Genomic DNA, 14,601 nt, shown 5'->3' on the forward strand with positions numbered 1-14,601 from the left:
ATGAAGGCAGAGGTTTCAGTTATTTTCGAGTGACAATATTACTTAATCTCCATTATGCATCTGAAATGAGTTAATTAATTTCCTAATTTTGGTTTCACTTACTCTCTTGAGGGGGAAAAAAAAAGATTTTCCTGTGCATTTCATGAACTTGCACAAACTACCTCTAAAATCAAACATCGAGACTGAAAAAGTTTGCAATATAAAAGTGAGAAAAGTGGAAGGAGAACCTAGACTGAATTGTGAATTATTACTCTTATCTTGCACAGTCCTTAATTATGTTTCTCAGCAATGTCCGTCTGAGATATTAAATGGAATTTGAAAAAATATATGTCTGCCCTTTTCATCTGTGACAGATAGTTCAGCTCCTTTCAGTGATCCCAAGCAATCAATCATGAGTGGGCTCTGTATGCCTCATGAAGGAGATGTCGCGCTGATACTGAGCAGTGGACCATCTTATTGAAGCAGGAGATAAGATTAAACCTTTCAGACAAAAAACATAACCTGTTCTGCAAATACCGATTTCTGGGTTTCGTACCTTTTAACACCTCATTGGAACTCAACGTTTTACCTCATTATGATTCTCTGCTAACATGGTATAGATCTACTGATGTTGAGAGCACTCTCAAACATATTATTTCTGATCCAACCAGCAGGTCAAGCTCATCTGGAAAAAAAAAAAGAGAATAATGCTTCTTGATGTTGTGATGGCCCTGACTCCCTCCTATTCACTCCGGGGCTGTTTAACCTACGTTGTCATTATTTTCTTCTCATCCCGGAAACCACATATTGTTTATTTGACCACCTTGACAATATAACACAGAAAACATCACACGTTGAAAGGGAGACATTTCCCTACGCCGTGAAAAATATAAGCTCATTCTTAAAAGTTAAGATTTTCAACATTTGATATGTTTCTTTCTTTCCAACCTTTTTGGAATTGGAGTTGTAATTTAATCAAACAAATGATTTCAGTTTTCATCTCCAACTTACATTGTGCTCTCCCCGTTTGGCTTGTTTCAACAATGAGGCACCTCATGACCATTTTTAACCAGCATTACAACACTAGCCTGAAAATCAAAGTGGATTGTGCCCATTATGTTTACACTGCGTACTTGAATGGGCACTTGTAAGGCCTCTGAATAATTGATGGGTTCAGAATGGGGTCCTGGCACACAGTCATGCATGCAAATGCACAATATAGCAGTGCTGTCAACAGCATGAACTAAATGTGTGCCTTTTGGTGTCTTCCAGTAGTGGCATTTAAATGGAGGAAGCTTTATGTGGCTATAACCCTGATAATAAATCACAACTAAACAAAGCCTACAGTGCAATTTTTCCCTTCAGTTAACTCCTGAGAGAAGTTAGATGCCATATATTATCATCTTGTGATTGAAAAAATCCAGAGGATAAAAGCTAGTTTTGTTCTCTGAAGATGAAACAATATAAACAGAGCACAATGTGAAGCTCTGGCAGCTGTTCAAAGAAGAAACCCGTAGAACCAGAGAGGGGTTGGTGTGAACATGTAACTTCTGAGACAGTGATAATGAAAACTTCAGGTGGGCCACATCAGTGATATATCCAATTATACAAGCAAATGTTCTGTAGGATAAGTCAGCTGTAATTACATTACCTATGCATCATCCAGTTGCTTAATGAATCTGCTCTGTGGCAAACTTCTCTAAGTTTAGTCCCACAAAGGTTAAAGCCTAGATTGATTCTCACAGCAGCAAATGAGATTAAGACTATCACTCACTGTTTGGTGGACATCATTGCATATTTATATAAGTGTTCTTTGTTCCTGGGAGTGTAATTAGGTAGTTCATAAAAAAAGACAAGACACAAGACAACTCTGCATGTGACACCACATGATATGAAATTTCAAAAGCATGGAATTAAACCTACTTAAATAGCGAGCTCAGTGCAAGGATATTTTCTCTTAAAGCTAAATTTCCAGCTTGTATTGGTTACACTGGTCTGTCCATTATCTGGAAGATAAATGTCTTCCTGGAGTAATTTTATGTCATTATAATATCAAGGAAAACACAACACTGCTTCCACATGTTTTCACAAAGTGAAAAGTGAGAGCTTGTTTTGTTAAAAATCTCATTCCACCAGAAACTCAATCTTCAGAAACCTGTAAGTGGACATCTGCCCGGATCAGAAGAAAAGCCCATCATCCTTCTGCCTACAGCTACTTTTGATGAATGTCACCTTCTCCATAATCCTGTTTTGCTGGTGGGGTGTCACAAGAGCAAATTGACAGTTAGTCCTTGCAGGTGTATTATAAAACCGTTTATAATCGGGGGGACCACTGAGATTCTAATTGATACATGAAGGGCTAAAGAGGGCTGTTCAATTTTAAAGTTCTAAATTTGTGATATTAATTGTGAGTTAGAGAAACAAAGTGCAGTAGGGTAATAGTTTAATATTCCAGACATCAGTATTACTTTCTCATCTACATTATTGGGCTGAACACAGTTCAGTGTTCACTCTGTATGCTCTCCAAATGCAAGTCTACATGTCATTGTGTTTTTCTGCCATTTGACGACAGTCTCATAAATATGTGGAACAATCTAAGATGTGGGCTGCTCTTAGTAGTGCTGGTGCTGTTGTTGGTCCTTTAGCTTTGCTCTGCTGTTGAAAAGACAAAAGTGAAAGTGGAATTTAATGTTGAATTTAATGTTTTATGATTTGAAGATAATAAAGATTGTCCAGTTCAGATGCTGTAAGTTTTTGACCTGTGCCTCTTTGCTATTAATGGTTGTTCTTTTTGTTTATGATGCTTTGTCTTCTTTGTTATGAAATATGTTGTTGGCCCTTGCTGGTTCCAACTCAGCCGCGGCTATTCAGAAACAACACGGGAAGCCGGACAGCCTCTCCCATTCTCTGGCGAAATTGCTACATCTTCAATGTTAAATTGACGATAAAACAGTTATTCACAAAACACAAGATATGCCCAATACTGCATTTACTTTCATAACTACAACATGTTGTCCTGTAGCTTAATGAAGTGATTTGTTCTGAAATCGCCGCCGTTCACTGAGGAAATCATGTTATGAAGCCGCCACTAACAGCCAGGCTTCTGTGCCGAGGGTTGCCCGGCTTCAGGAGGGGGCGGGAGAGTCAAGTTTTTTTCTACAATTCTAGGTCATCATTGGCTAAATCGACAAAACTCATCACTTCCAAGGCAGCCCGGCGTCTCTGGGGGTAGATTAGACGTGGGTGTGTCAATATGAGGGGCTGTGTCGTGATGATTGGAGTTAGTGTTTGTCCATCATGAGAGATGTTGTGGCAGCCCCAAAGCGGATATGAAAGAGACTGGTTGTCTGTGAAAGTGCTGTAATACTTTTAGTTGTTTCTTTCCAGAATTCATGCTGCCCATTCACAAATGTTACCTTTTTTAAGAATACTTACCACCACCATCAAACTCTAAGTATTCATTATGACAGGGAAAAATACTCCACAGATTCTGATCCAGCCACAGATCCAGCCATTTACATAACCACAAGTATAACAAGTTGGAAATGTAAACCCTAAGTAAAAGATAAAAAATTTAAAAAAAATAAAGTAAGAAATCAACTAAACTGTTAAATATATACCTAACACAAACAACAACAAAAAAGGTTGCGCACAGATAAATGAATTAAAAATAAGCTCTTTCTTAAGAGGTGACTTTAAAGTTTTGCTGGGAGCCAGTTCCAAAGGACAGGAGGATGAAAACTAAAGGCTCTGCTTCCCATTTTAGTCCTAGAGATTCTGAGAACACAAAAGACCTGCATACCTAGACCAAAGAGTTCTTGTAGGATGATACAGAACTTGGCTTTTAGGGCTTGGGTTTATATGTAATGAGGATGTTGAATGAAAACTATTCAAGAATATTCCAGGGGGGCAGTATAGAAAGGGGCAAAACTGGAGAACTGTGATCTCTCTTGGCAGCACCATGTGGTACTCTAGCCACAGTGTTGGATCAACTGAAACATCTTCAGAGAACTGCTTTGGACACCCAGCTAAGACAGCACTGCAGTGGTGCAGCCTTTCACATAACTCATAGTCTGAAGGCTATCCTCTGTTTCCTCTGAGTTAAGCTAAATTTAAAAAAAAATCTATGCACTGTAAGCTCCACAGCATGGCTGTGTCAATTTAGCTTTCTCTCTAAAAGAAAGGATTCAGTACCAAAAGTTAAATTTAGAATGTATTTAGCAAAATTGCTGCATTTGATACCTAACTTTCCATAATAACATTTTATATTCAACAACGTCTGAATATTTAATAGGATTCCATGTGACCATAGGCCAGACTGAATTATGGAGGTGTTTAGGATTGCAAAGACAATTGATACTGCACACACAGTTCTTCCATACAGAAAGCTTGCAGAGGAGCCAACATGTTTGAACGCCATCTCTCAAGAGCTGCTTGTGCGTGGCTACACATAAAGCAAGTTGACTGAATGCTTTAACTCCCATGAGGATGTGGGTACAGCAAACTGATATATCACTATGAAAATGTAGCCTAGCAACATTTTTGCCATGCACCAATGCACACTTAGAGAATTACTTTAAGTCCTTTAGAGTCATGTTGCAAGTACAATATATACTCTGCTACAACTATTGCATTGGTGGCTTCATGTTAAAGGATGCCAAAATACTCTGTACTGTGATGTTAAACTACACAGAGCTCAAAGCATACACATACAGCACACCTTGTGTGTATTACATTATTCATAAGCCCAACAAGTATACAATGTATCTAACATGAGATGAGCTTTAGTCAAATCCCCCTCAAAACAATCAATTTATTCAAATGAAACCACTGACCGTTGTGGTGAAGAATACAAGGGCTCATCAAAGCCACTGAACCTAAGCTACATCTGTGTTTGGAGAAGGTTAGTAGATAAACATGAAGATAAGATTAATGGTCACCTGTCTCATCAAGCCTACCCTAATTTTGAACTTGACGAAAGGCGACATTTTGGACGAAGTCCCTTTATCTTAAACTGACATCAAGAAGGCCTGAGAGTCTCACAACCCAGGACCCACAAAGATCATGACAATGCATTCATCATTATATATATGTGACATGAGCCTGTGATGTGCTTGTTAAATGACATGGAAAGAGGCAAGTTGCAGAATACATAACACCTGCTGCACAAAGAAATGCAACTCAGTAGGATATAAAGGTGGTTTGCGGGTTCAAATGAAAGATGGAGAAAATCAATACCAATACATTAAAGTCCCTGCATTTCCAGGAGCAAAGTCTCTTCACCGATGCACGGTGGTGTGGTGGTTAGCACTGTTGCCTCACAGCAAGAAAGTTCCAGGTTCAACACCCAGCTGTGGCCTTTCTGTGTGGAGTTTGCATGTTCTCCCTGTGTATGTGTGGGCTCTCTCCAGGTACTCTGGCTTCCTCCCACTGTCCAAAAAATCATGCATGTAAGGTTAATTGGCATCTCTAAATTGTCCTTAGGAGTGAGCGTGCATGGTTGTTTGTCTCTATGTGGCCCTGCGATGGACTGACAGCCTGTCCAGGGTGTACCCCGCCTCTTGCCCATTGACTGCTGGGATAGGCTCCAGCCCCCCCGCGACCCGACCGATGGATTCAGCGGTATAGATAATGGATGGGTGGATATATATGTTTATGCTATGTTAAAGGCAGGAATGAATTTAATAAAAGTTCTTTCGATTGTTAGTCAAATGGAAAGTGCATGGCATGAAAAAGAATTGTATTTTTCCAAAGGACACCCATAGAAGAACAGGTACAAGAAGCTAACAGAAAATGTATTAATTGTAATAAATGTGCCATTATGATGATTGGCGTTGATCCACCGAAATTACGAAAAGGGAAAAAATGCTTGTCGCTCTTATAATTGTTGGAATGACAACAAATGTGCAGCTGCAGATTTGCATTATGCTCATATACAGCACAAAGGATAAGCCCCAAACAAAAGAGGACTCAGACACAGTCAGGTCTTTGAAGTCTTTAACTGGCGTCGTCACAACAACTGCACACGACCAAATGCTGCATAACAACTTTTGTGTCAATTTCAACTTCAGTCTCGGCTTCATTTTTATGACAAAAACAAAAAACATCAAACGTACATACTTTTAGACTGAAAGCTTGCAAGGATTTGTTAGAAATGCCTTTAATAGTTAGAAATGCCTTTTTTTTGGTGTGTGTCACATTAAACATATAATTGAAGAGAGGAAGTAGCACATTCAAAACACACACTTCTTTCCCAGTTTGGCCATTATTTTATAAACTTTGCATCAATTTCTCACAGACAAAGCGTGTCTGTATCATCTAGATTCAGTTATTCATTTGGCTTTTTAATTTAACCTCTTCTTTATAATCAGGGAAATTAAAATCCTTCTCCTTGTTGACCTCAATTGCCTGCAATTAGGAGGGCATCTCAGGTATTCAATTTATAACATTTATTTTACCCTCAACCAGGGATGTTGCTAGGGATACAGCTGTACAGCGGCACAGGCCCCCAGCCAGGACACCACCACCAACACTGTCTTACTGTATACAGAAAATGAGCCTGTGCTGGATGTATAAGAACATTTATTCAAATTAGCATGAACCTCAACAGGTTTAATGGAGCTATAGGCTATCTAAGCAAATAAAAAAACACTTTTGAGTTCAACCATTTAGCTTTTCAATTCTTCCCTCTGTAGCACATCAAACATAATCAAGTAAGCCTTTTACAAGAGGCAATATTACAAAAAAAAACACAGTATGCACAGTATTACAATTTTCAATAGATACAAAATAATGAACAATATTTCATTCCAGGTATTGAGCATTTTTTAATCTTACTGCAGCACAGTCAATAAATACTTCTACAAGAGGGAATATTGCAAAATAAAAAGTCAAAATCTTACATTAAGAGTACCTGATAAGGTCTGATAAGTTATTCCCCTGATTGAGAAGCCTTTTAAACTAGCCTACCCACATTTTACCCATTTATCTTTCATATAAGTTTACTTTTTAAGCATTAAACTTAGGGCTGTCACGGTTACCGGTGTACACGGTAACCGCGCTAAAATATTTTGACGGTAAGATAACCTTCTGAATTTCAAAACACGGTGTTATCTCGGTGGGTTACCTTACCGCACACCGTTACACCGGGAGAGCTTTCATTTCCCTAATACTCCCACGGTTACACTGTATTACACTGTTTCTGCGCTAAATACTTTGCATTTCAAAACATAATGTTATCTAGGTGCGTTACTAGAGCTCTACACCGCACACGTGACACTTTCGAACGTTCGCGGGTGCCACTAGTCCGAGGTTCTTTTCTCACACTCTCTCACTTTAAGCATGGCAGCAGAAGAAGGAAGCCGCGATGGTACCATTTTTCCACCTTCTAAGCGCACAAAATCAGAAGTGTGGTCCTACTTTGGATATTTCAAAAACTCTGAGGGGCAACTGGTGGAGGACGGTGCCCCCGTGTGTAGGACATGCCGGTATCCGCGAAAGGGAGCAACACATCCAATTTGATCACTCACCTACGAGACCATCACCTGCAGCTGCAGAGCCAGTGCAAGGTATATTTGTTATATTAACACATAGTTTTAGCTGAAATGCTCGAAATAACTTTTGCCTTCGGGTAAAGGGGAAATGTAACAATTATATCCGACTGTCAATAATGTTAAATCGTGATAATAATCATTTACATTACATTAGCAATGCACCTGCTCTAGTGTGTTCACCATTCTTAGATGGGCGCTAAACGCCATTCTAAGCTAAGTTGAATAGCTAAACTTTGATATGCCATGAGACAGTGAAAATAGTGCAGTGAAACACATTATTACACCACGTGTATTATAAATGATTGCGCAATGTAAGACAACGTTGTTGTTCGAGGTCTTCGGATCGGTACCTGGTCACCTTAATGTTAACACTAAAAGAAAAAAATAAATTACCGCGATAATATCGTAAACCGTGGTAATTTTGGTCACAATAACCGTGAGCCGAAAATTTCACACCGTGACACCCCTAATTAAACTGTACCGCCTGCTCTTCATCTCGGCAAAACGATCAATGACTTCACTGTGACTGACTTTACCAAGCTGATCCCTTTCAACAGCCAAGATGGTGAGGTGATGCAGCCTCCCTTGTGACATTGTGGACCTTAGCCAAGAAGGGAGCCGTCTCAATACACTGAAAGATCTCTCACAGCTACAACAGAGAAAACAAATCTCTCACCTCTCTCCACTTCATTCTCAGTTCTCCTTGTTGCTTCTGACTTATTTCCTTATGTCCATGACCACGGTGACGGCAATCCATCAATGTGTAGTGGTTTATACTACTACGCTTCGATTGGTAAAATGTATGAGCTACTATCCGCTGATGAATATGACGTGTGAGCCGCAGTATCTTGCTTTCAAACTCGTGATTTCGCGCTACGCGTCACACACGGTCCATTCACTGAACATGCACAGACGCACCCAATGCCTGCGAATACAACCGCTTCACTGCACTCTTTGGTAGACCTGTGCAGCATTGGCTAAAGTAGGTTACGTGGTTGAAATAGGGAAAATCATGCCTATGTTATTCTTCCTTGGCACATCAGTTGTTGCGTAGTCTGAAGGATGTATATGGGAATTTTTACTGGGGTACAATGCATGTTTACAGGGGCATGTGCCCCGGTAAAAAGTGGCTGGTGACGTACCTGCCCTCAACAACCACAAGTTCCAAAGTATATGATTTCTGGCAATACATTTAGTAAATTAATTTAGGGAACGCATATTTGAGTACGCATTTATTACCAGCACCAAAACAGAGCCAAAAGTAATTGGTGATCTAAAGTCAACACAACATGCCAGGAGAAGAGTGCTTGATATTATTAGTCTTCTGTTCTCATGACACAACTGGCTTTGGAAGCATATGTGCCTCAGGCTAATGTCTGTTTTCAGCCCTACAAGATAAACTGAAATCTTTGCACATAAATAATCAAGTACACAGATGATGGATCCCTGGTATGAAAATGCTTCAGCTAAAGGCCAAGTGTTTGCATACCACGGAATGTAACGTGAGAGGGGATAAAGTGGGTCAAATTTCCTCTGGGGTTAGCAAGGTGTGACTGACAATTCCTGCTGCTATTCAAATGAAATCGGGGACAAACAGAACCATACACATACAGTACCGTGAAGGGTAGGTATAAGGTTTTTTTTTTCTTTTTTTATAAATAAAGTGGCTGATGGGCACAATGGTTGTCAGCCAGTCTGGAAAAGCAAAGAAAGATAATTAAGTGTGAGGAGGGATGGTACTTCTTTTTCAACCCCCCTCTCAAGCGCCAGCTCAAGCTTGAATGTCAAGCCAAAATGAACTATCTGCCACTGAGGCTGTGAAGTTGAAGAAGTCAGTGCTGAGCGAGGAAACCTCATCACAAAACCTTTGTGACTTTACTGGCATGGAGGACACAAGGCAGAGACACCAAAGACATAAGAATAAGGTTTGAATCAGAAAGAAACAAAGAGGCTGGAATGGCTAAATAACATTAGAAGTAACTGATTAGACGTAAATGATGTTTCAGTCAAGTGCTGCTGGAAGCTAGCCTGGCTGACGCGTCCATATCTCGATGAGATGGTGGTCTGGGAACTAGGTGTGTATTTTCTCGTATTTGAGGCGTGGTTTACGAATGCCTAGAGCCATTTATTGGGCACTACGAATGTCTATCAAATGGCGTCTGGTTCTTCCTATGCTGCTTTGCGCGCGATTCATAGCCAATTGTATCACTTATACCAGATGACGTATGTAGAGCGACAGAAATTCGACGAGGAAATACATCCTTCTTGGCAATGAAATCTTTCAACGCCAAACTTTGCTCTTTTTTTATAGTAAACTTGCGTTCTAAGCTACTTAAAACACTTTCTAAGGCTGCATCGAACGGTAACGTTGTGTCCGTTGTTTGCCCTAAAGGCTCTAGAATGGTTGCCGCGTCTGCTCGCGCGAGCGGTGTTGATGACGTCACGAGTTTGTGCCCCCCATAGGACCCTATATAGTGGCGCAAGTCGTTGCGCGCCAGTAGTTGCAATTTTCTCCGTCACAGAGGTGGCGCTGCTACGTGAAGGTTACCTCTACTCTACAACCACGAAAGTGGAGAAGAAAACAATGCCGCTGTCAAGAGCAAGAATACTGTAATTAATGATACTGCTGCAGTTTTCGGATCATTTTAATTTTTTAATTCAGTTAAAAGAGGTGAAGGTTTGAAGCCCCCGGTATCAACAGAGTCTCTGCCCTCTTCTTTGCCTTCACGTATCTGTCCCGTAGCTTCCTCCACACATTCTTACAGAACTCTCCCTCTTTCCCCAAAGTTCTGCCAATCTCTGTGCACCAGTTTTGGGAGTTTACGTGCTCCCTGTGTTGTTTCACTGCAGTTTCGTACAGCTGCCTGTACAAACGCACCTCCTCACTGAGCCTGGTCTCACATCGGTCCATCCGGTTCGTTGTGCTCGGCGCCGCCAAGTTACAAAAATCGACTGGTGCACGACAACGCGCTGCGCCGTCTTTTCCAGGGAAGCGCCAGGCCTGAAACGTCATATTGACGTCACGGTCCACCACCGCCGTGACAGACGCGGCAACCATGCTACCGCCTTAACTCAGGCAAAAATAAGGGCGGTGGTTTCCAGGCTGCCTTTGCAGTGTGAATGAAATTGCGCACAAAGCAGCATGGGAATTCCAAGCCAGCTGGAAGCAGCAAATCAGATCAGATTAAGCATTATGTCCACCATGAATATACCCCACGTGGTTTATATAAACACGTAATTTTCTACAGAAAAAATGCCCAAATGATACGCCAGGACAGAGAATAAATGACTAATTAAATCTCAATACAAAATTTTATTTTATTTCTACAATTTGTGTTTTCTGGTACACACAACATTTTTACTATGTAAACTGAGTGCATGCATTAACAAACTGAGTAGAGTTTGTGTCATTATTTTGACTTTCCTATTATCTGAGATACAATTCTATTTCCAAGAGTAAATATTCCTTTTATCTACTCTAAAGCACTGCGATCTGCTTTGATAACAACATGACTCTGATTAATTCCTCAGCATTAAACGACTGACTTGCACTCCTGACGTGTTTGCAGGTGGTGAATTAATAATACGAACTATAAATAGCCACAGCAGTGCAGAGTGTCTGTGCATAATGTCAGCTCCTCTGGCATTGAGAGAGAACTTCCCTGATGCTGCGCAGTCTAAGAATTTAGATTTTCTCCACTGCTTCTCATTACATGAGATTAGGGAAGCAAACAAAACCATTGTTATGCAAATATGTAACTAAGGGTCGATTTCCAGGTCACTCCAAACCGACAGGGCAGGACATCAATGTTTTGCTCCTACACTCAGCTCCACTGTGACTTACATTTAGCAAAACAGAACCCTGCATAAAAATCGCTTGATATCTCTGACAGATTGCGTTTGTTTTTGGTTTCAAGACCAAAATGCCTTTGACTGCTCTGAACGAGACAAATGAATACAGCCTCGAGCTTGAACATTTTACTGTCTTTACTCCAGCTGAAATGGATGTGCTGCAGCTCCTCAGAGTGATGACTACTCTCAGAAGACTTGACCGTTTTCAGGGCCATTGGTGGAAAAACACATCTTCAATCATGGATGTACTATAAAGTCTGTTTTCAGCTTTATTTCTGTTTTGGAGTGAAATGCAAAAACATGTCAAAGTGGTTTTCAAATATATTCCTGACGTTTTCATTTTCATTTCATAAATAGAAAAGATGACATCCAGAGATAAACAGAACTATGCAACTCTTGAGCCAGCCCTCATTTTTCCGAGGAGGAAGCAAAATACTTGTCTCTAATCTTAAAGGTATGGAGGGGGAAAGGGTCTGTTTTGTCTGCACATAACAGACAACTTAGCAAAGAACCAGAAGTGTAGTATAGTATAACCAGTAGGACGTTGTTACTAGCAGCCTGTTGCAGACGCATATACTTTGTTTGCATTTCTATAGCTGTATCTATAAAGAATGCCAAGAATAACAGTAGGACTGGCATAAAATCACACTTTTTATAGCAGTGATTTCCTAAGAGCTATTAGCGAAATAATTTTGGCATATCTCAGCATGGGGTGGAGTTTGTCTTTAAAATATTCTGAGGAAACTGGACAGGTAGAGGAAAAAATAAGAAGTGACAGGTCTACAAAACTATCTACAGCAGACAACTCTCACCAGGTAGTTTTGTTGTCTGAAGTGAACAAAACAGAAACAGAAAACAAAGACTGTGGAATCACATTACCAGTTTAGTTTAAAATCCTATTCAAAAGGATTCAATCTTAGTGTCCTAGTTGGAACTCCTGTGTTTTATTTCTCTGCATCACCACACCCAGCAAGATGCAGATGCACATACCTACCCTTCATGTTGAAAGAAATATTTAATCTGACAAGAGGTGCTTTTTGATCAAGCAAGCTGGGAATGAGAATGATTTTTTTTTTTTTTCAAATGAAGACTTGAAAACATTATCCAGATCAAAGGGGAAAAAATAATTCTCTTCAGTCATTTTCCACAAACAGTAGAGTGGAGGTGGCTGTGATGGTTGTTTTGTGTTGCTTTTTCCCATGTTCCAGATGTTTCTTTCACATAACTTTTGTTTTGTGGGAGGAACAGTCACCTTAAAAAAGCGTTAATCTTTCAAATCGATTAATGTTAATTGTGCCGTTAAATGCTGGCAAAATAAATGTGAATTCAAAATCTGGCATGCAACTCATTCGTCAGTACAATCCTGCTGCGTTTGTTTCCTACATGTGATTTAGGTGGGTGTATCCACTGCTTTGCAGCTAGAACTGAGCAGACAATCCAGTTGATACACCGTTTAAATGATGTGTAGACTCTGTCAACAACAGTGTGTGCCTGTGCAAGGTGTTTCTCTTTTTACAACAGCTCACCCACCAATCAAGCAATCAAATAAATCTACTGTTGGTTTCCAACCAAACTTTATTGGATAGATTAGCTACCAGCCATAGCATCAATACTTTTTCAATCAAAAAAGATCGCAAAGGTTTGTCAGAGCCTGATGAAATATCTGTCACATGCTTTGGTCAAAATAATACAGGGAGACAGAACAGAAGCTCTTTTTTTATACATTAATTTACACCTCTATTCAAGCATGTCATTTCAGGGTGTGGAGAGATCCATTTGACTCCACTCTGCCCCTCTCTTCCTGAGGGTCTTTTGAGATCTCTAGTACTTAATAAACATATGAACATATTATTATTGTATGAGAGAGCATGCAATAAATAGACTTTGTCTAAGACTTTTTTTCAATATTTATTACTCGTGACATTGTAGCAGCTACAAGAGATGCTGCCAAACGCAATTTCGTTGTATTCTTGTACAATGACAATAAAGTTTCTTATCTTATCTTGTCTTATCTTATCTTATCTTAAAGCATGTAATAATAATTAAAAAAAAATATTCAATAAACGAAGAAGATGAAGGACACATAGTAAGGCAATGAAGTTAAAACCAGATAAAAGCACAGAACAATGAGAAATCAACCAAATGAAATGGTAAAAATGTGAAAATACGTTTTAAGATGTGATTTAAAGCATGTAAGAGTTTCTCCAGATCTGCAGTTTTTTGGGATAATTCCACATGAAAGTTGCATAGAAGCTAATAGCAGGTTTTGCTTGATTAGTCCTTGCTCTGGGGACAAAGCTTTACCTGAAGATCTAAGCTGCCTTGGAGGGTCGTAGGGGACCAGAAGATTTGAAATGTATTTTGGTCTAAACCATTAAATGATTTATTGATCAACAGTAGTATTTTTAAATCAATTATTTGCTGGACAGGAGGTCAGTGTAAAGATCTCAGAACTGGAGTGATATGAATTGTGTTTCTGAATGATTTCAGACCCATGTATACGCTCTTAAGCAAAGAGAAAAGGCTCTTTTCTATATCATATCCACTTTACATTTTTTGAGTTGCAAAATTTAAAAAAAAATCTATAAAAGATAATTTTAGAAAGCAACTGTATGCAAGGATGACTTGATAGGTATAGTGCCATATTTTTCATACTTCATACACCACTGACCTGACCAAGCAGTTCGGGCAGGCCCAGCACTTGTCCTGTGAACACTCCTAAGCAGATCAGGATGGAGTTGAACTGGCCAATAGAACCTCTGATATGCCTCGGCGAAATCTCTCCCAGGTACATGGGGAGGGCACTAAGCGCTATGCCTGCCACGGAAAAATAAAGGGGACGCGCAACACAGTGATGTTGAAAAAAAAGAGAGATGAGTAGCTACTATGTGTGGATATGACAGTACCAGAGGAGCACCCATTTATATGTTTAGTATCTTTCTCCTTCAGCAGGATGTAAAAGCATTCCATTTTAAATGATGTCTTAGTCTGAAGCCCACACTGCACAGACAGCATTACACAGTCACAGCTGAGGGAGCTTTGCAAAGACTGCTCAGATAGGAGGTATGTGTGTTAGAAATGATCATCCCTAATAAGATAATTAATCCTGAAGAAGATTTTCCACTAATCAGTCTCAACAGTTTACAAATTGTGCTCTTTGGGAAATGTGTGTGCTAATACATCTATGATGATCCAGAGATTACAACTGATCCTTGTG

General features: G+C 39.8%; 1 protein-coding gene across 1 annotated transcript in view; it reads right to left on the minus strand.

Moving 5' to 3' along the window:
- Positions 1-14,601, minus strand: part of slc2a9l2 (solute carrier family 2 member 9, like 2) — a 117,643-nt gene that overhangs the window by 79,803 nt on the left and 23,239 nt on the right. The window contains exon 7 of the mRNA XM_075459975.1: positions 14,056-14,201. Within this exon, the coding sequence (XP_075316090.1) occupies positions 14,056-14,201 (146 nt within the window). The remainder of the gene's footprint in view (positions 1-14,055; positions 14,202-14,601) is intronic.

Source organism: Odontesthes bonariensis, chromosome 3 (genome assembly GCF_027942865.1).
Source record: "Odontesthes bonariensis isolate fOdoBon6 chromosome 3, fOdoBon6.hap1, whole genome shotgun sequence".
Classification (NCBI taxonomy): domain Eukaryota; kingdom Metazoa; phylum Chordata; class Actinopteri; order Atheriniformes; family Atherinopsidae; genus Odontesthes; species Odontesthes bonariensis.